The sequence below is a fragment of the Furipterus horrens genome, unplaced genomic scaffold (assembly GCF_987537825.1).
Source record: "Furipterus horrens unplaced genomic scaffold, mFurHor1.1.pri manual_scaffold_5, whole genome shotgun sequence".
In the NCBI taxonomy this organism is placed as follows: domain Eukaryota; kingdom Metazoa; phylum Chordata; class Mammalia; order Chiroptera; family Furipteridae; genus Furipterus; species Furipterus horrens.
Window position 1 is genome coordinate 38,362,105 of NW_028327175.1, and position 19,955 is coordinate 38,382,059.

Consider the following 19,955-nt stretch of genomic DNA (forward strand, 5'->3'; position numbering starts at 1 on the left):
CACCGCTGCTACCGCCACTGCCAATACAGCTTGACCTCTCCGCCCCGGCTTCGCCCCTCCTACCCATCAGGACAAGCACCGCTTCTTTATAACTTCATACATTGGACTTCCATGTAGCTTTATTTTCTGGAACTTCTGGTTATTTCTGGTTTTGTGGTAGTTGTAGTTCTTCTTAGTTGTGGAGGGAGATGGAGTGTGTTAGTCTAGGATTCCAACTTGGCTGGAAGTCCTCATGTACATATTTTTAAAATGTTATACAAGTAATTGCTATTGATATACCAGAAAAATCCAGAAAAGTTGCAACAAATCACTTCCTCTATATCCTTTGACTAGTTTCATCAGTTCCTAACATTTTACCACACTTGCTCTTTCTTTACTGTATGTGCATATACAGATTAAAAAAAAATTAAAGCATTTGAATTTTAGTTGCAAATATCATGACACTTCACTCCAAAATATTAGACCTTTCCATCTTCTTAATCATTAATCAATGATTAATCATTAATCAATGATTAATCAGGGAACTTAACATTGATTCAGTGCTGTTGTCTAATATCAAGTCCATATTCAGATTTCCTCAATTGTCCCAATAATAAACTTTTTAACCTCCCTCATCCTACCCTAAGGGGTGTATGTGTTTGACTCTCATGTTATTACTGTTTTCTAATCCCCAGCACTTTTTTGGACTTTGCAACAGTGACTCTGTGGGTAATTTCCAAAATAGTCATTTTGAAGCATTAATTCTGATTTAGAACATTATATATTCTAATGAACATTGAGGATTGGGATATAAATATTTTATGACTTTCAGATATAGCTGGGTACTTTTGTTTTATTATCTACTCTATCTAATTGGTAGCATTTACTTTCTTTCTGTCATTCCTTGAACAGTATTCTATTTGGTTTGTTGTCCTTATTGGTAGAACATGCTGTTTTTAGCTGAGTATGAGTTAGGTATTTTGAAACCTGTATTTTTACATATTAATTGGTATGCTTGTGTAAGCTAATTTGGAGTGTTTTTGAGATAGAATACTTAGCGAAATTAATAGCTCAACACATATTATCTATTATAGTTTGATTCCAAATTTGAAAATAAGGTAATATAATTAAAAAGTCTCTTTAATATTCAGTTTTATCTCTCTGAAATATTTGAACAAATATTTAACTTATCTTTCTGTACATTCCCCTTGGTGGGACACACAAATTCTATAGTTCTTTTGCTACCCTTTTAGTATATGCTGTTTTATAAGCAGAATAAAGAGATGCTCTCTCATTCTAAATTCTAAAAATTGCTATTTTTAATTTTAGTCCGTAGGATTGAAATAGATAATATTGAAGCTGTGAATATCTGCTATTTGTTTTATCACCAAGGACACTCATTAGAGCAGTTGCAAATACTGGGACCATAAACTTAGAGCTGGAGCACTGTCCACCTTCAGTATAGAACCATTTTCTTTTTCAAGAGGCTCACTGTCAAGCTCTGCTGTATGCTTCAGGGTGTATTTTTAAAACTGGTGAACTTAATGCATAGCGAGCTTAACAATTTTATCCTTTCAGAAGGATTTTCTTCTTCTGCATCTCCACTATACCTCATGTACACCTTCACCACTGCACTTACCCTTTCTCACTGTAAGGGTTTGTATGTCTACCTTTATATACTTTTCTTCTGGTGCATTGTGCTCAGGACCTGATGTTTGGAAGATGTCAGCAGATAATTGTTGAATGAATAACTAAATGCTGATTCTTTTTAAAACAGTATATTTCCAGTTAAGTAAGCTGTTTTATTAAGGTAGAGCAAGGATATAGCAGCATTTTTCTATTAAACTCTAAAATAATTGGCCTTGATGTGTTATTTTATATTCCTAAATTTTATTTATGCAGTACATTTGGTAATTGTTTTAAAATATTTACCATAGTGCTGTGTCTCTTTGTAATGTCTGATTTATCTTTAAAACGATATATGCTTACTACATTACATGTAGTAAATATTAAATATTTGCTGTCTGGTACTTAAATAGATCTGTCAATGTTTTTAAATTTAAGATTTTATTTATTTTTAAAAATTTTATTTTTTGAAAGGGGAAGGGAGGGAGAAAGAGAGGAAGTGAAACATCAACGTGTTATTGCCTCTCAAGTACCCCCAACTGGGGATCTGGCCTGCACCCCAGGCATGTGCCCTGACTGGGAATCAAACTCACAACCCTTTGGTTTGCAGGCTGGTGCTCAATCCACTGAGCCACACCAGCCAGGGCTGTTAGTGTTTCTTGAAGTCACTTGGCGTTTTTACTAATACAATTCTTCTGCTGCCTCCACTTCTCTTTTGATAGATTCGACCATATGTAGGATGTTTGGTGCAATATTTGCCTCTTCTTTGGAAGCAGAGTGAAGAACACAATATGTTGAGATGTGCTATTCTGACAACTCTTATTCATCTTGTTCAGGTAAGATATTTCTCTACAGTTTGTTAGTTCAGTATCTTTTTTTCTTCTTTAAAATTTTTCATTGATTTCATGTGGTTTATGTTAATGGTAGTGAAAGACCTCACATTTTATATCTCATGTGTGATCTAAACAGTTTTAAAAAGACCTTTTATATGTTGTCTACTTTGGACATTTTTGACATCTGAAAAATTTTCTCTACTTTTTAAAAACTATTTCTTTCATTAGATGTAGTGGTCCCCAGTGGTGATAGACTCATAATTTGTGCAGTCTATTGTACCATGCAGGCAGCTTTCTTGGTATTCAGGGCTTTTCTGCATAAACTTATTCTCCATTTTAACTCCTTCTCTTTAAGTAAAAAAAAATTTTTTTCCCCTTCATCAATTGGAAGGCAGGAAGACAGGTGAGTGGCTTTAGAGAGGAGGAATGAATTTGATTTTAGACATGTTGATTTTGAGGTGTTTGCATGTGCAGCAAATAGAGAGGAACCTAAACTTCAGAGAGAAAGAATGGGACTTTAGTTCTCATTTGAACTGTTAAAGTGAATTATCACCTGTTGGTGAGCTTATAGAGGGAAGACCCTAATGCTAGAATATCTCTGGGTTTAGTGATGCAAACGTGATTTTTACTGTCCTTACTACAAAGTTTGATAGATTTTTCCAATAGGGAGATCTCTAAGAATTATTGCTCTAAAATGACTAGTAAGTTTTTAAAAAATGTTTTCTATTATTAGATTACAAAAATCTTTCTCAGGTACCCTGATACTTTTTAAAAACATGAACTCATAATTATGGATTAGTTTTACAGTTACAAATTTTTGTCTAAAGCAGTTTGAGATAGATGAATAGTGATTCACCTTTTTTTTTTTTTTTTTTTAAGTGTAATGTCTGTCCTAGCATCTCTTCCTTTCTAACCTTTAATTCTTGGAATTATCCTGAAAGATTATATTTCTTTTATTTATGATAATGCTAAAGCCAAGAGGTGGTTTAGTGACTAGCCTGAGATTGCGCTTGCAAGTAACAGAATAAGAGTGACACCCCCCCACCCCCCATCTTTTGCTTTGTGTGTTTTTAGACTCAGTTTGAGAGTTTTGAGAGGGAGGTGTGGAAAAAATCCCAGCTTCCATGACTCTTCAGGCAGTGTTGCCTTAAGGAAATCCTAGGAAGCCAGAGTAATCTGTGTGGAATGTTTGACGTGTGCAGCAGGGCTTTTTCCTTGAATCATGACACTTAAGTACCCTGTGTATTTGTATAGGCCTGGGATGCAAGGTTTCAGCCAAGTAATCACTACTTGGGAGAAAGCATATAACATTTAATATTAAAATTGAGACCGTAACTTAAAATAGGTTTTTCAGTCATTTGAGAAGATTGTACTAAGGGTTACTGGTAAGTTTCCTTTCATGGAAAACACTGCCATCGTATGACTTAAAATTTAACAGGCAGAAATATTAGTGTAAGCATTTGTATGTTTTTGTTGTTCAAATTCTGGGAACCCAGGCTCTAGTTTCTGATGGGGAGTGTAATAATTACTGAAAATAAACTTTCTAGTTTGCAGTAGTTGGCTTTAGTGGAAGTAGGCATTTATTCATACAATAAACATTTTTTGAACACCTGCAACATGCAATACATGGTACTACGAACTGGGGTACAGAAATGAATAGGACAGGCTCTTTGTGAATGTGGCCGTCTAGGTGAAGGCTAAAGAGTTAAGTGCTCTTTTAGCAGTAAAATCATGGTGTTTTGTGGACACACCATGGGTTATGATTTGAGGAAGAGGGACATTAGAGAAGGCTTCCTGACAGAATTTGTTACCAAATAGTGTTGGTGTTAAATAGAGTTAAATGAGGTGTTAATGAGATGGTGGTGCAGGGGTGAGAGTGGTAAGGATATTTTTAAAAAATTGTCCAGCATGTGTAAAGCTCCATGGGCATGAGAGAATGTGATGCTTTTGTTTCTTCTTTTTAGGTTTGTGTTGATCAGGTTTTTCATGTTTGGTAGGTTAAGGAGTGAATTCTTGAAGACTTTTAATGAAAAGTAGCAGTTTCTCCATTTCCTGTTTGTTGCAGGGGAATCCACTTTCAAAACTTACACCTAGTCTCTTAGACTTTCCATCTCTAGCTCTAAGTAACATACTTAATATTGTTTATTCTTCTTCTTTTTTTTAGATTTTATTTATTTATTTTTAGAGAGAGGGGAAGGGAGGGAGAAAGAGAGGGAGAGAAACATCAATGTGTGGTTGCCTCTCATGCGCCCCCAAGTGGGGACCAGCCCCACAGCCCAGGTGTGTGCCCTGACTGGGAATTGAACTTGCGACCCTTTGGTTTGTAGGTTGGTGCTCCATCCACTGAGCCACACCAGCCAGGGTAATGTTTATTTTTTATTTAAAAATTATAGTCATTCTGTTTTGACTTCCCTTACAGAGGATGAAAATTTAGTTCTTTCATTCTCTATGTGACTTCTTTTTTCTCATTCTCCCATTATAGTTATATTGCAATTTAACTTAGGTCACTATTTAGTGTTTTTATTTATGTGACCATACAAAGGCTAGTGAACGTATATATCATTATGTTATGATTAATTTTCTTTCTTGTACAACCATTCTGATATCCATTCCTGTATTAATAATTTTCTGTTACTGCCTAATACATTACTCTAAACTTAGTGGCTTAAAACAGCATTCATTTGTTAACTCGTGGGTCTGTGGAGGTTCAGCACACCCTGTCTGCTCTCTGACAGGCTAAAATTAAGGTGTCTGCCAGTCTTAAGTTCTCTGGTAGGGGCTTTGGGGAAGAATTTGTTTCTACAGTCACTCAGCTTGTTGGCAGAATGCAGTTTCTTGATCTGTGGGATTAAAGTCCCAGATTACTTAATGGCCATTACCTGGAGCCCATCTCAGTCACTCTACTCCAACCATAGTCCTTGAGCAATTCTTGCATGTCAGGGCCCATGAGACTTTAACTCCGATTTCCCCTTATGGAACTAGCCAGAAAAGAACTGTTTTTAAGGGCTCATGTGGTTAGGTCAGGCCTACCTGGATAATTTTCCTATTTTAAGGTCACTTGTCTTGGGACCTTAGTCATATCTGTAAAATTCTGTCACAGTAGTATCTAGATTAGCATCAGAGATTTGGGTTGGAGATACTGTAGTAGTTTTGGCCATTATCAGCAGTAGTTAAGTCCTCACTTAATGTTATTGACAGGTTCTGTAACTTGAAGCAAAATGACATACAATGAAACCAATTCTACTACAGGCTAATTAGTGTAAATAAGAGTTAAGTTCCTACAGCATCTCATCATTGTTATAATGAAAGAATGTTATTTGAGGACTTGTTATACATGAGACATGAGAAGAGAGCCAAAGGCAATATGAAAAATGCCAGCATTTAGACGGTATTATTCTTTTTTTCCCCTTCACTTAAAAAAACAGAGATTCACAGGCAGTGGCAAAATAGTACAGAGAGACTTCCTTGTACCCTTCATCTAGTTTCCCCTTACATCTTAGGTAGAGTACAATGTGATTTTCCACCTTTAAGCATTTTTGATAATTTTATTAGGAGCTGATGAATTTATTTTTTGAGCCCTCACAGTATTGTAGACAATGTTTTCTAGTTATGACCATAGATCAAAAGAATGTTCAAATTAACTTAAAGATGCATATCTGGGATTATATATGTTTTCAGGCCACTAGATTATAAAGGTGAATCTCTTCAGGATTTGACAGAGAGAATCTTACGTGTTTAGCAGTTGGTTTCTTTAGTTTTGCTAATGCTAGCATATTGTGCTCATTGCGGTGTGCACTGAGTAGATCAATTCTGATTTTCTTAAGAAATGTTATATCTATTTGATAATCAATAGGAACTCGACTAGTCTTTCTTATTGTTCTTTCTTTTTTGTCCTGTTAAAGATTGAGCTATGAAGAGTGAAATTTTAACTGAATTTTAAGTCCCAGTATTTCCTCACTTATCGCGGGTATTATATTCCAGACACACCCCCCCCCGAAGTAGGAACCTTACATTTATTCTACACTCATAAACCTATGTAACTTTAACAACATACGTATACAGTACCGCAGAATCCCGTGATATAGTGAAAAATCTGTGATAAATAATTAAATATAATATTTTTAAAAATCCCATGATACAGTGAGGCTGTGATACGTGAACTGTGATATAGCGAGGGACTATTGTATACTGCTATTTTATTTTTAAAAAGATTTTATTTATTTATTTTTAGAGAGAGGGGAAGGGAGGGAGAAGGAGACTAACATCAATGTGCCTGTCACATGTCCCCAGCTCAGGACCCGGACCGCAACCAAGGCATGTACCCTGACTGGGAATCTAACCCTCAACCCTTTGGTTCGCAGGCTTGCACTCAATCCAGTGAGCTACACTAGCCAGGGACTGCTTCTTTATTAAATGTGACATTTTTATAATTTTCTTCTTTGGAAAAGTCTTTAATAAGGTCTTTCACCTTATTTTTAGTTATAAAAAGGGCCAAATTTATCCTTAACATATTTAAATATAAGCTTAATGTCTAGACATTACTGAAGTACAGTATCTATGTTCTGATAAAGATTGAACTTAGTATAAATATGTCATCAAAAAGGAAATACATATTTTTAAAAATAAAAGATATCTCTAATTCAGAAAAGGGAATACATATATATTGTTACATTGGAATTTGCTACAAACTATATTGATATTTGAATTATTTCCTAAGTGATGTGGTGTTTGATAATTTATTTGATTTCTATGTTTGTCATATTATAGATATTCTTTTTTTTTTTAGAAATAAATTTATATTTATGGTCAAATTATTTTTCATGAAGATTCAAAGGCAATTCAATGGGGAAAGCTAATCTTTGCAATAAATGGTACTTAAATCAGATATCCACATACAGAAAGAAGAAGAAAATACTTAGACCATTACCTCACATTCTACACAAAATTAGCAAAAATAAATCATAAATTAAATATTAGAACGAAACTATAGCATAACTAAAAGGAAACATAGGATAAAATATCTGACCTTAGGTTAGACAAAGATTCCTTAGATATGACACCGGAAGCATGATCCATAAAATAAAAATTGATAACTTGGACTTCAGCAAAGTAAAAGATGTATCCTTGCTCTTCAAAGGACACCATTAATAAAATGAAAAGATAAGTAGATTATAGATATTCTTACGGATTAGAAATGGATTTTCCATTCTTTTTGTTTTCTTTCAGAGTGAGAGTTAGTGTGATACACAGAGTCGACCTTCACAAGATAGTAATGAGGCAAACTAGAATTTCAGATAAAATACCCTCCTTTCCTCTCTCTTTGTGTTTTTGGCTCTCTAAAATATTAGCAAAATATCTTCATTAAACTAACATGTATGTATTTTTTTAAAAAGCTTACAGAAAAGTAAAATAAATAAATAAATAAACAAACAAGCTCCTTTACCCTCTTCAAACAATTCTTTTCCCTTTCCATATTTACCTAGTGTTAACAATTTTTCATTTTTTTATCAAGAGACATTTTTATGCATATAGCTGCATATTTAGAAATTAACTTAAAAAAATGTTTGGCATGTAGAATTGTTATACATACTTTTGTACCTTTTTAAAAAATTTTTTCTTAAAAAATTTTATTGTATATTTTCCATTAACATTTAGTCCCTTTACAACTCCCCCTCCTGACAAACACCACACTGTTGTCCATGTCCACGAGTCCTTTTCTCCTTTGCCTAAGCAATGTTTTTCTTTCTCTCTTCCTTCCTTCCTTCTCTCTCTCTCTCTCTCCCTCTCTCTCTCTCTCTCTCTCTCAGGGGACCCCTACTCTGTAACAGTTCTCCACTCTCAGACTTCAGACCCTTTATAATCTTATAAAGGACAATGGGCGAAGGTCTCGTGCTCCTCTAGCTGCTTCAAGCTGGACATGGTCGTCGTCCTATCTACCCCTGGGTCCAGAAATCCCTGATAAGAGTTAGGGTGTAGAGGGGAGGGTGGCCTTTGCACATGGGGAAGGATTGTGCAGACTCCAGGTTGGTTGGCTGTCCCCAGGCAACGGCGTGCTTGGTTTAACCGGCTGGCATCTTTGTTGTATTCTGGGGGCAACAGACTTGGCAAAAGGGTTAAAAGGCATCGTTTAGTCTATAACCACTAGATGACAAAAGGCAGGGATTAATTTTTCAATGTCCCACATTAGGAAAAAGAAGCTTCGTTAGAAGAAGGTATGCCAGGCACATCACACCTGTCCAAAACCCTTTTACCCACTTTACTTAGTTTGGGCCGTGGGGAATATTTTAGGTTTTCTCCTTCTCAGACCTCTGGGCCCTTTCTGTCCAAGCCATTAGGGTAGAAAAGAGAAACCAGTTTTAAAGTGAAGCCCACAGACCACCCCATTCTTCACCAACCCAGCCACTTATTTCAGCCAAACCGTTGAGTCTCAGGAGGCAGCGCTGCAGACAGGATTAAGTGAGGCCTATACATACAGACAGTCACTCAGGTAATGAGATCTTAGGCTTATGCTCTATGAAAACAGAACACACATGTTAATTTATGCAACATAACCCACAAACAAGTCTCTAAACCTGCAAGACTGTCTTATTGGAATGACATCCACTTGCAAGGCATTTGGTATTCTTCTTGCCTGTAAATTAAGCATCTTTGATGATGTCACAGACCTAGTTTAACTTTCAAATGAAAACAAACTTTAAATGAAAATACACTTTAAAGACAGTTCACTGCACTACTTTATAGTCTACCACTGAGCATTGTGATTTTTCTTGCTTCGCAATTTTTCTCCTTAAGATTACCCTCCTTGTCATTAAAGGGACTGCATTAAGTCCATTTTTAATTTATCCTGTTCGTTTGCATAAACACAACAAGAACAGCAAATGATCACATATGATCTTTAGTTCTGCTTTGCTGGAACTTACGCAAGGAACATTTAGGGTGACCTTCAGTCTGCCCTTCAAGGCACAGAAGCTGAGCCACATACCTCCCATTCAGCCTTGCCTGTAAACACCTGTCTTTTCCAAGTCCTTCAGGTTTTCCATTGTGCCTTAAGGTCCCTTCTAGCCATTTTTCAGGAAAGCAACCTTCGTTCCTTATGTAATTCAGAATGCCAAATTCTGGAGGGATTAGGCATGGAGAAAAATATACAGTGTGAAGGAAAATCCTTGTCCTTCTAATATTCACTAAAGTTGCATTTCCATACTTTACATTTTCTTTTGTTCACTTTCCTACATGTGAGGTATTTTTTGAGGGGGGATTTGCTGGCTCATTTATTAATTTATTTTGCTCTCATTTCTTTTCCCCCCACTAAAAATTTTTGTTTGTCTGTTTTTCTATTACAGTTGTCCCATTTTTTCCCTATTGCTTCCCCACACTCTGCCCACCGCTTCCCCCACAGTCAGTCCACAGCCAGTTGTCCGTGTCCATGGGTCATTTATACATGTTCTTTGACTAGACCCTTCCCCTTCTTACCCCCTTCTCTCCCCCCCCCTTCCCTCCTTGTCACTGTTAGGTTTCTCCTTGTTTACATGCCTATGGTTTGTGTTGTTCATTAGTTTCCTGTAATAGGTGACAGCATATGGTATTTTTCTTTCATTGACTGACTTATTTCGCTCAGCATAATTCTCTCTAGTTCCATCCATGTTCTTACAAATGGTAGAAGCTCCTTCTTTCTGCTACATAGTACTTCATTGTGTAAATGTACCACAGTTTTTTGATCCACTCATCTACAGATGGGCGCTTAGGTTGTTTCCAGCACTTGGCTATTGTAAATAGTGCTGCTATGAACATTGGGGTGCATAGGTTCTTTTGAATTGATGTTTCAGGATTCTTCGGATATTATCCTAGCAATGGAACTGCTGGTTCAAAAGGCAGTTTCATTTTTAGTTTTTTGAGGAAATTCCATACTGTTTTCCATAGTGGCTACACCAGTCTGCATTCCCACCAACAGTGCACTAAGGTTCCCTTTCTCCGCATCCTCGCCAGCACTTGTTGTTTGTTAATTCGTTGAAGATGGCCATTCTGACTGGTGTGAGGTGGTATCTCATTGTTATTTTCATTTGCATCTCTCTGATGACTAGTGATGTTGAGCATTCTTTCATATGCCTGTGGACCCTCTGTATGTCCTCTTTGGAGAAATGTTTGTTCAGGTCCTTTGCCCTTTTTTAAATTGGGTTGTCTGTCTTCTTGGTGTTGAGTCGTATAAGTTCTTTATATATTTTGGACATCAGTCACTTGTCTGAGGTATCATTGGCAAATATGTTTTCCCATATGTTTGGTTTCCTTTTCATCTTGTTCATGTTTCCTTTTGCTGAGCAGAAACTCTTTAGTTTGATGTAGTCCCATTTGTTTATTCTTTATTTCCCTTGCCTTAGGAGATGTATCAGTGAAAATATTGTTATGTGGGATATCTGAAATTTTCCTGCCTTTGTTTTCCTCTAGGACTTTTATGGTGTCACGGCTTACATTTAAGTCTTTGATCCATCTTGAGTTTATTCTGGTGTGTGGTGTAAGTTGGTGGTCTGGTTTCATTTTTTTGCATGTCCCTGTCCAGTTCTCCCAACACCATTTGTTGAAGAGGCTCTTTTCACTCCATTTTAGGTTCCTTTCTCCTTTGTCAAATATTAGTTGACCGTATAGACCTGGGTTTATTTCTGGGCTCTATTCAGTTCCATTGATCTATATGTTTGTTCTTATGTCAGTACCAGACTTTTGATGACCGCGGCCTTGTAGTATAGTTTGGTATCAGGTATTGCGATTCCTCCTACTATGTTCTTCTTTCTCAAGATTGCTGTGGCTATTCAGGGTCTTTTTTGCTTCCATATAAATTTTTGAAGTATTTGTTCTAGGTCTGTGAAATATGTCGTTGGTATTTTAATAGGGATTGCATTGACTCTATAACTACTTTTGTACCTTTTTAATCAAGTTTCATTCTATATCTCATCCTTCTTCCTGGCTACTCAATGTTCTAGAATATTAATGCCCCATAATTTAATTATCTTACTGATGAACATTTAGGTTCGGTTCATTTGAGATGAGTTATTTAGATTAGATAATTTATAGAAGTTAAAATTTCACTGTTAACACCTCTTCAGTAGTCAGAGATGGGAAAATATTATATTTTGAATCTCTTTAAATGAACAGATGTGTATAACCTTGGTATATATGGTTTTACTACCATTAGGCAATTGAATAATATTTTTTGCTACTGCTTTCTAATTGTAAAGAGAACTAATTTTGTTTTAGTAATGCTTATAATTAGACCTATTCTTTAAAATGTGATTGATTTACTTTTATAAATTTTTTTTAGGACTTTTATATATTATAGGTGATTATCTTTGTTGGGGGTGGTGGGACCTTAAGAGTGTCTTATGTTAAGTTTTGTTTATACTTCCTATAGGGATTAGGAGCAGACAGCAAGAACCTGTACCCTTTCCTGCTCCCAGTTATTCAACTGAGTACAGACGTTTCCCAGCCTCCACATGTTTATCTTCTGGAAGATGGTTTAGAATTATGGTAAGAGGAAAAACTTGATACCATGGATCTTTTTTTCCCCCTGGACTTCCTTACTCTCATGCCAGTAAAGCAAAGGACATATCATAAGACCTACAGACTGAACATTGAAAAACAAAAACACAGAACCAGTTTCCTCAAAATAGATAAAATAATAGCTGCATCGTTTCTTGGCAGCTGTCGCTCAGCATAGGCTTACAATAGTCAGTTAAAGTGGAAGTTTCAGTAGGAACTCAGCTGCATTTCATTTCTGGAATTTGGAATGTAAAATTTGAATGCTGGTAAATTTTCAAAACTTTACCTAAAATTTACCTAAAACTTTCAACGTGTTAAATGAGACTTTTGGGGTATTAGGAGTTATTTTCAGCCTCTTTCTACCTTCCCCAGTAAATACTGATACTTTAGCCCCAGAAGTTAGTGCTACTTAGTCTAGAGTTATTATTTTACTGAGTGTGTAGTATGTAGTGTTGAGGTTAAAAAAACAAAACAAAAAAACTCCCCCAAAACAAAAACAATAAAATAATAAAAATCTTTTTTTTTTTTTTGTGGCAACTCGGTGTTGTAAACTGTAAGGAACTGTGCTAGAAAATCATTTTGCTTTATTAAGCTTACTTATGGTGGCAGTCTCTATTTAAAATACAGTTTATAATATAAGAAATGTTTAAAAATTCCAGTGTATAAACTGATATTGGAATTAAAAAAGCAAATCACAGAAATTAACCATAGAAAATATTAGTACTTGGGATCTTTCTCCTCTTCTCTCTTTCCCTTATTATCTTAGTTTTGCTTAGCTGTCTAGGGATGAACAGTTTTTTTTGATTCTTAGATATTGTCTTTGGTACGAATTATAAATTAATGATCTGTATAGAATACTAGATGTATGAATTTAAAACATAACTAGTTGTGTATTTATTTGCAGTTTGTCTCTCCTTTAGATTATGTTGTTTTAAGTTAAATGACTTCTGGATGGTGTGATTATAAATTAGCATGTGTTGGAAACTTTTATAGTCATATATTTTCATTTGTACAGAGTGGATTACTCTAGATCAGAGGTTGGCAATCTTATTTTGTAAAGGAGCAGACGGTAAATATTTTAAGCTTTGCAGGCTGTGCAGCTTTCTGTTCCAACTATTCAATAGTGCTGTTTTAGAGCAAAATCTGTCATAAACAATACGTAAACAAATGGATATGGTTTCGCTCCATTAAAACATCATTTACAGAAATAGGGTATGGGTTTAATTTGGCCCATGAGCTGTAGTTTGCTAGCCTCTAATCTGGATTACACATTAAAACATTGATCTCTGATACATAAATACTTTTCTGTAAACATGTAGATACTATATGATATTGATGGGTAGAAAAATATAAAATATTAGTTATAGTAAAAAGACAGACTTAGATACTTATCAGTATTACAGACAATATATTAATGTGGTCTAATAAAGGTATATAAAGTTTTTATGAATTACATGAATAGGTAATAATGAAAGTAATTGCTCTGTTAATGCTAATTTCTTTTTTCCTAGTCTTTGGTTATATGTAAACAAAATTAAATCATAGTGCATTTTTAAAAATTTACCAAATTTATTAATAACTAAGATTTTTTAAAGCACCAGAGAATGTGTGTGTTTGTGTGTGTGTGTGTGTATTAGTGGATTAGAACTTGTTTGGAATCAGATATAGGTGTTAATCCCCAATTATACCACTATGTTAGGCTTGTAATCTTCTGTGAGCCTCAGTTTCTTTATCTGTACAATGAGGAAAAATTACTACTTCACATGCTTGTTGTGAGGCTGAGATAATGTTTGTAAAGTAGTTAGTATTTTGTATATGATATGTAAAACCTGAGAATCTATGAGATTGCTTAGAAGAAAAATGCAGATAGAGAATATTCAGCTCGGGGCAAAATTCTAAAGAATTTATAACATTTAGGAGTCACAGGAGAAGTCATCAAAGAGGACAGAAGAGGTGTCTACTGATATAGGAAGAATAAATAGCCAGCCAAGAGAGCATTATTTCTTAAAAGTGGGAGTGGTCATCTATGTCAGATGTGCTGATTGTCCTATTAAGAACAGTACATACAAGTGAATTTGGCCACATGGAGATGTTAGGAGGGATTTCAATGGAGTGGTAAGAACAAAATATAAAATTGGAGTAGATTGAAGAACGAAACGGAGTTAAGTAAGTACAGACTGTGAGCACGGACCGTTTGTTTAAGAAATGACACTGTGATGAGGAGTGTAGAAATCTGGCAACAGTTGGCTGGTGTGGGGAATGCAAGGTCCAGAGGGATGGATGAGGCTCCAGAAAGAGATAATGAGAGAATTGAAGGAGGCAAGGAAGAATGGGATTCAGCATAGTAGAGGGGTTGATATATACATATATTATTTTTAACCGGAGTCAGGAAAATGGATTTCTGTATTGTAGTGGAATGAGTTAGGTAGGTGTTCCATTGGTTGACTTCTATTTTCTCAACAAAATATTAAGTATAACCATCACCTGAGTATTACTGGCTGGAATAGGAGTGTATAATGATATGAGAGATTTGTGGGGACCAAAGGTATAGCATAGTTATATTGGAGAATGGGAATTTGAACTTATTACCAGTACCAGTTGATGTTTATGGTCATGTATATAAAATGAAATTTCAGACTTATTAAGTGATTTTAAAAATTATTCTATTTTTTAAGAAAATTTTATTCATTTATTTTTAGAGAGGGGTAAGTGAGAGAGAAAGAGAAAGAAACATTGATTGGTTGCCTCATGGGTGTCCCGATGGGGGACCAAACCCACAATCCAGGCATGTACCCTGACCAGGAATTGAACTGGCAGCCTTTCACTTTGCATGAGGTAGCCCAACCAACTAATTGACCCACACCAATCAGGGCAGTGATTTTTTTTTTTTTTTTAATGGCTCTGCCCCCAAACCCTGCACCATCTGATTCCCCCCTCCTCCTAATCCATCATGTTGAGATTTGTCAGTGTTATTAGTCTTCTCAAAGAACCAGCCTTTGGCTTGGGTTCTCTTTCTTGCATGTTTGTTTCCTATTTATTAATTTCTGTTCTTAAATTTATCTCCTCTTTCTACTTGCTTTAGGTTTGTTTTTGCCATTTAACCTACATTCTGAGGTTTAGCTAAGTAATTTTTTATTTTCTAATACAAGTGTGTAATAGCATAAAATATTTTTAAATAGAATTTAAATAAAAGAATTGCATGAACAGTATTTTTTTAAAGAAATAGAATGGGGTCATGAACATTGGTAATCAGCCAGCATCAGCTATGTACCATTACTTGTAATATGTTCTTCATCATTAAAAAGAAAACTAATTTGGTGGCTTTATTGCCATCTGCCCAGGAGGTTATATTATTCTATTTATTTATTTATTGTTAAAAACTCTCTCTTTAGAAAACTTTGGCATCCTGCGATGAACTTTACTTGCTAGGGTGAATTATACTTTAATATGTTGTATAACTCTCTTTGCTAATACTTTGGTTAGTTTTTTTTTTTTTTTTTTCCTTTATAAATGAGTTGGATCTGTAATCCACATTTTTTCACACTATCGGATTTGATATCAAGGTTATATTTATGTTTAACAATTTACCAAGTTTAAAAAATTATTTTCTTCATACTGGAATGTTCTCAGTTATGTGATAATATTCTTTGGTTCATTTGAAAATTTATTAGTAAAGAGAACTGGAAATGGGTTCTCAGCAGGTCTGGGGAGTTAATCATAGTTTTCATAACATTCTCTGGTTGTTTCTTAGTTGTTAGATTATACATCTTAGTTTTTATTTTCAGTGTCTTAATTTTGGCATTGAATCTCTTAAGATGCAAATAAAACTTATGTACATTTATTTGCTTTATCTCATTTATAGGGTTTTTTTGGAAAATATGTTTGTTAGAGATTTTTCTTATTAAAGAACTACATGTTAGATTTATGAATTCTGTTTTTCTCCTTTTGTTACTTTGTTTCTGTGTCAGAGTTTTTATTCCCTATACTTAGTTGTAGGTATATTTTCTTAAAACTTAAGACATGGTTAGTTTTATTACCTGTGTTGTTCTTAAGTGCTAAAACATTTAAAGTTGTGAATTTTTCTTGGAGTATAACTGCCTATTTCTCTTAATTCTTGATAGATAGTACTCTATTTTTTTATTTTGGTGATAGCATTACAATTTTTAAAATGACTTCTTTGACCCCACATTGTTTACTTTTTGCTGATATTAAAGTATATGATTCAGGTCTGGATTTATTGCATTGTAAAAACAAATATGTCACTTCTACAATTTCTAAATTTAATGTGCCTTTTAATGACTTCCAGCCTCCATTTTTGTAGTATATTCACATAAAAAGTAGTGATGATATTAAAGATGCAGACTCTTGTATATGTCATTTTTTTAACCTGTATTTTGTTAGTTCATAATGGTTCACATTATTATTTTGCTTTTTCATTTTGACACTGATTTATTAAAGTATCTCATTCAATTTCCTTTGTGTCAGTGACCTTTTTTTTATTTCTAGCATTTTTGATCTATAAGTTTACAAAAATATTATTCATTTCATAAAACTTTTGTATTTAATATCTTGTTAAAAGATTTAATATAGTATCTAAAACTTACAATATTTTTATGAAGTATGTCATGTAATATTTATAGTGATTAGTATTGTCTTAATTTTATATTTAAATTTTATGATACTAATATTATGTCATTTATTTTGCTTAAATTTGACTTAACTATCTTTTTTATCTTTTTACATTTTAGCTTTTCTGTTTGAAATTTAGTTATGTCTTTTATACAGAGCAAATTTTTGTATTTTGTATTTTAATATAACCAAAGATGCTTTACTTTAAAAGAATTTTTACGTTCTTGCATTTATTTGTTGAATTCATATGTCTGTTGTTTTCCTTTATCTTCTTTTTTTTTTCAGGGAGGGGAAGGGTGACATTTGATTTTACATTTCTCTAGTGAAAGATGTTGGTACATATAGCTTTGTTTAATTATTCAGCAAAATAGTAATTTTTCCATTTCCTTGATGATAAAGAATTTAGTGCTTTAATTTGGTTTGCCTCACTACCTTTTCTTTCCAAGTTATTATGTTTAAACTGTAAATACATACCATGTCATTTTATTTTTAAGTAGTTTAAATTCTTAAAGATTATTTTTTTAAAAATATTTTTAATAGCATGATTTATACTGTGAAAACTAACATGGGAAGTAAGAGAGAATGACCTGAATGGGCCTTTTTACTTAGGTATAACAATGGGAGGGAAGGAACAAGCCTCAGATAGAATTGTAATGTGGACCCTCTGACAGAGTTTTTTAAACATCTGGGATGAAGAATATGCCCTTCAGTTTTGTAGTTTTTCTTGTGGTTTCTTGGTTATTTTAAAGGTGAACTGGATAAAAATTTGTATCTTTTCTGAAGTTTTATTCTTTAAAAGTTCAATCAAATTCTGTTATTGTTGCTCAGGATAAGGTATCTAAAGCTACCGTTGCTTGTGCACTTGGGAAATACTTGATTTTGTGGGTAGATGGTTTTTCCTGTATTACCCCCTCATCTTTGATTTTGTCTTTTAAAGTTTCTAAAAAAGTTCATATATATGAAAATACTGAGCTTATATTATTTGTAATTATAACTTATGTAAAATGAAAATTTGTTTTTTATCAAAGAACACATATGCATAACTTGTAGACACAGACAACAGTATGGTGATGGCCAGAGGGAAGAGGGAGCAGGGACTGGGTAGAGGCAGGCAAAACAGGGGGAAATGGGGACTCTAATAGTGTTAGCAATTTAAAAAAAAGAATACCTAAAAGAAACAAAAAGAAAAGAAATGGAATAGTGAGAAAGTCAGTGAAGCTCAAGGTATGGCATGTTCATTGAATCCTGTTTTCATGCCTGGGATAACCCATTGAACCTATTTTTTTTACATTACTTGGTTTTCTTATGTTGTAATGTTTTTTAAACATGATATGTGTGTGTGTCTCTAAATATTATATTTTAACTATATAAATTGATTTAAATATGGTCTAGCTTGCTTTATTAACTCCACATTTATCCATATTAATGAATTTAATGGTGTGAATGTATGTAACAGATTCATTTACTCATTAGGCATTATGTTAGATGATCAAATGATGTGACTGAACATTCTGTTTTTGGCTGTTATTTATTTTTGTTTTTTTATGCTTTATTGTTTATGCTATTACAGTTGTCCCAGTTTCTTTTCCCCCTGCTCCCTTCCATCCAGTGATCCCTCTCCCTCAACTTGTCCCCCCCCTTAGTCCATGTCCATTGATTGTGCATATAGTTCTTCTCAACATCTTCCTGTCTACTCCACTCCCTCCTACTATGCTTCTTAATTGCTGTACCATCTCCCTCCCTTTCCCCCCTCCCCACTGACCTCCCCCCAAAATGTTCCCCATACCTATAATTCTTTTCTCACTCTTGTTGCCTACTTAGTTTGCCTTTGCTTTGGTTCCCTAGCTTCTGTCGTTGGTTGTTGTGATACAGTTTTCATTTTAATGTTCCTAGTTTTGATCCTCCTCCTAAATAAGTCCCTTTAACATTTCATATAACAGTGGTTTGGATCTAATGAACTCCTTCAGTTTTACTTTGTCCTGGAAGCACTTTCTCTCCCTTTCTATTCTGAATGACATCCTCGCTGGATATAGTAATCGTGGTTGTACATTTTTGCTTTTCATTACTTTGAATATTTCTTGCCAGTCCCTTCTTGCCTGCAGAGTTTCTTTTGAGAAATCAGCTGGTAGTCTTATTGGGACCCCTTTGTATGTAATTCTCTTCTTTTCTCTTACTGCTTTTAAGATTCTCTCTTTATCCTTAATTTTTGACATTTTGATTATAATGTGTCTTGGTGTGGTTCTCCCTAGGTCCAGTTTTTTTTTGAAAACTCTGTGCTTCCTGGACCTTTAAGTCTGTTTCTTTCCCCAAGTTATGGAAGCTCTGCTTCATTATCTTTTCACATAATTTTTCAATTTCTAATTCTTCTTCTTTACCTTCAGGCAGCCCTATGATTCGGATGTTCGCCTGCTTATAGCTGTCTGATAAGTTTCTGAGCCTCTCCTGATTTTCCTCACTTTTTGTTTCCTCTTTCTGCACCGGTTGACTATTTATTCCTTCCCTATGTTCCGATATGTTGATTTGATCCCTGGTTTTCTTTCTCTCACAACTAGTTTCGTATGTGTTTTTGTTCATTTCAGCAGGACTAGCCTTTATTCCTTCCCCATCTTGTTTAAGATCTGCTTTTAGGTCTGTAAGCATTTTTATAAGCAAAGCTCTAAACTGAGCCTCAAAAAGATTTCCTATCTGCTGCTTTGTTAGATTAGAAATTTGCTGTCTGGTCAGCTGTGTCACCGGGATCTCTATCATGATCTGTGCCATCCTGACCATTTTGTGTTTACCTTTGCCTCTTGGGCAGGGCTGTCACACCTCTATGCTATAGAGGGCAGAGTCCCGTGCACTCGTCACAGCTGGGTGACCCGTCTCACCACGCTGTGGCGTTTTCTGTGGGGGTGGGAGTCTAAGATGCTTTCTTGCTGTTCACTCTCCGCTGAGAGACCAGCAGCCTCCTCCTCCGTCCCCACCCATTCTGGGCCTCACAGTCCAAGGCAATGGAGGTCTGCCTTCTCCAGCTTTGGAATCGCAAGCTGACAGGTCTGGTTTGCAGCCAGGGGTGCTCCCCAGACGCTTCTCGCCTCCCCCTAAATATGGATGTCTGTGCTTACCGCCGTCCCGCCGCCCGTCACTGCTGCCGCCATGGACAGCACAGTTTGAACTCTTCTCCCCGGCTTCACCCCTCCTACCCATCCAGACGAGAACCACTTCTTTATAACTTCATATGTTGGACTTCCATTTATTTTCTGGAACTTCTGTTTATTTATGGTTTTGTGGTAGTTGTATTCCTTCTTAGTTGTAGAGGGAAATGGAGCATGTCAGTCTAGGCTTCCACCTTGGCCGGAAGTTGACTGTACATTCTTATTCGTG

At 35.1% G+C, this 19,955-nt stretch overlaps 1 protein-coding gene across 1 annotated transcript in view; it reads left to right on the top strand.

The window, feature by feature from the left end:
* The window catches only part of IPO11 (importin 11), a 199,437-nt gene that overhangs the window by 80,193 nt on the left and 99,289 nt on the right, over positions 1-19,955 (top strand). Inside the window, exons 21-22 of the mRNA XM_090276309.1 lie at positions 2,328-2,441; positions 11,836-11,951. Coding sequence (XP_090132435.1) covers positions 2,328-2,441; positions 11,836-11,951 — 230 coding nt within the window. The remainder of the gene's footprint in view (positions 1-2,327; positions 2,442-11,835; positions 11,952-19,955) is intronic.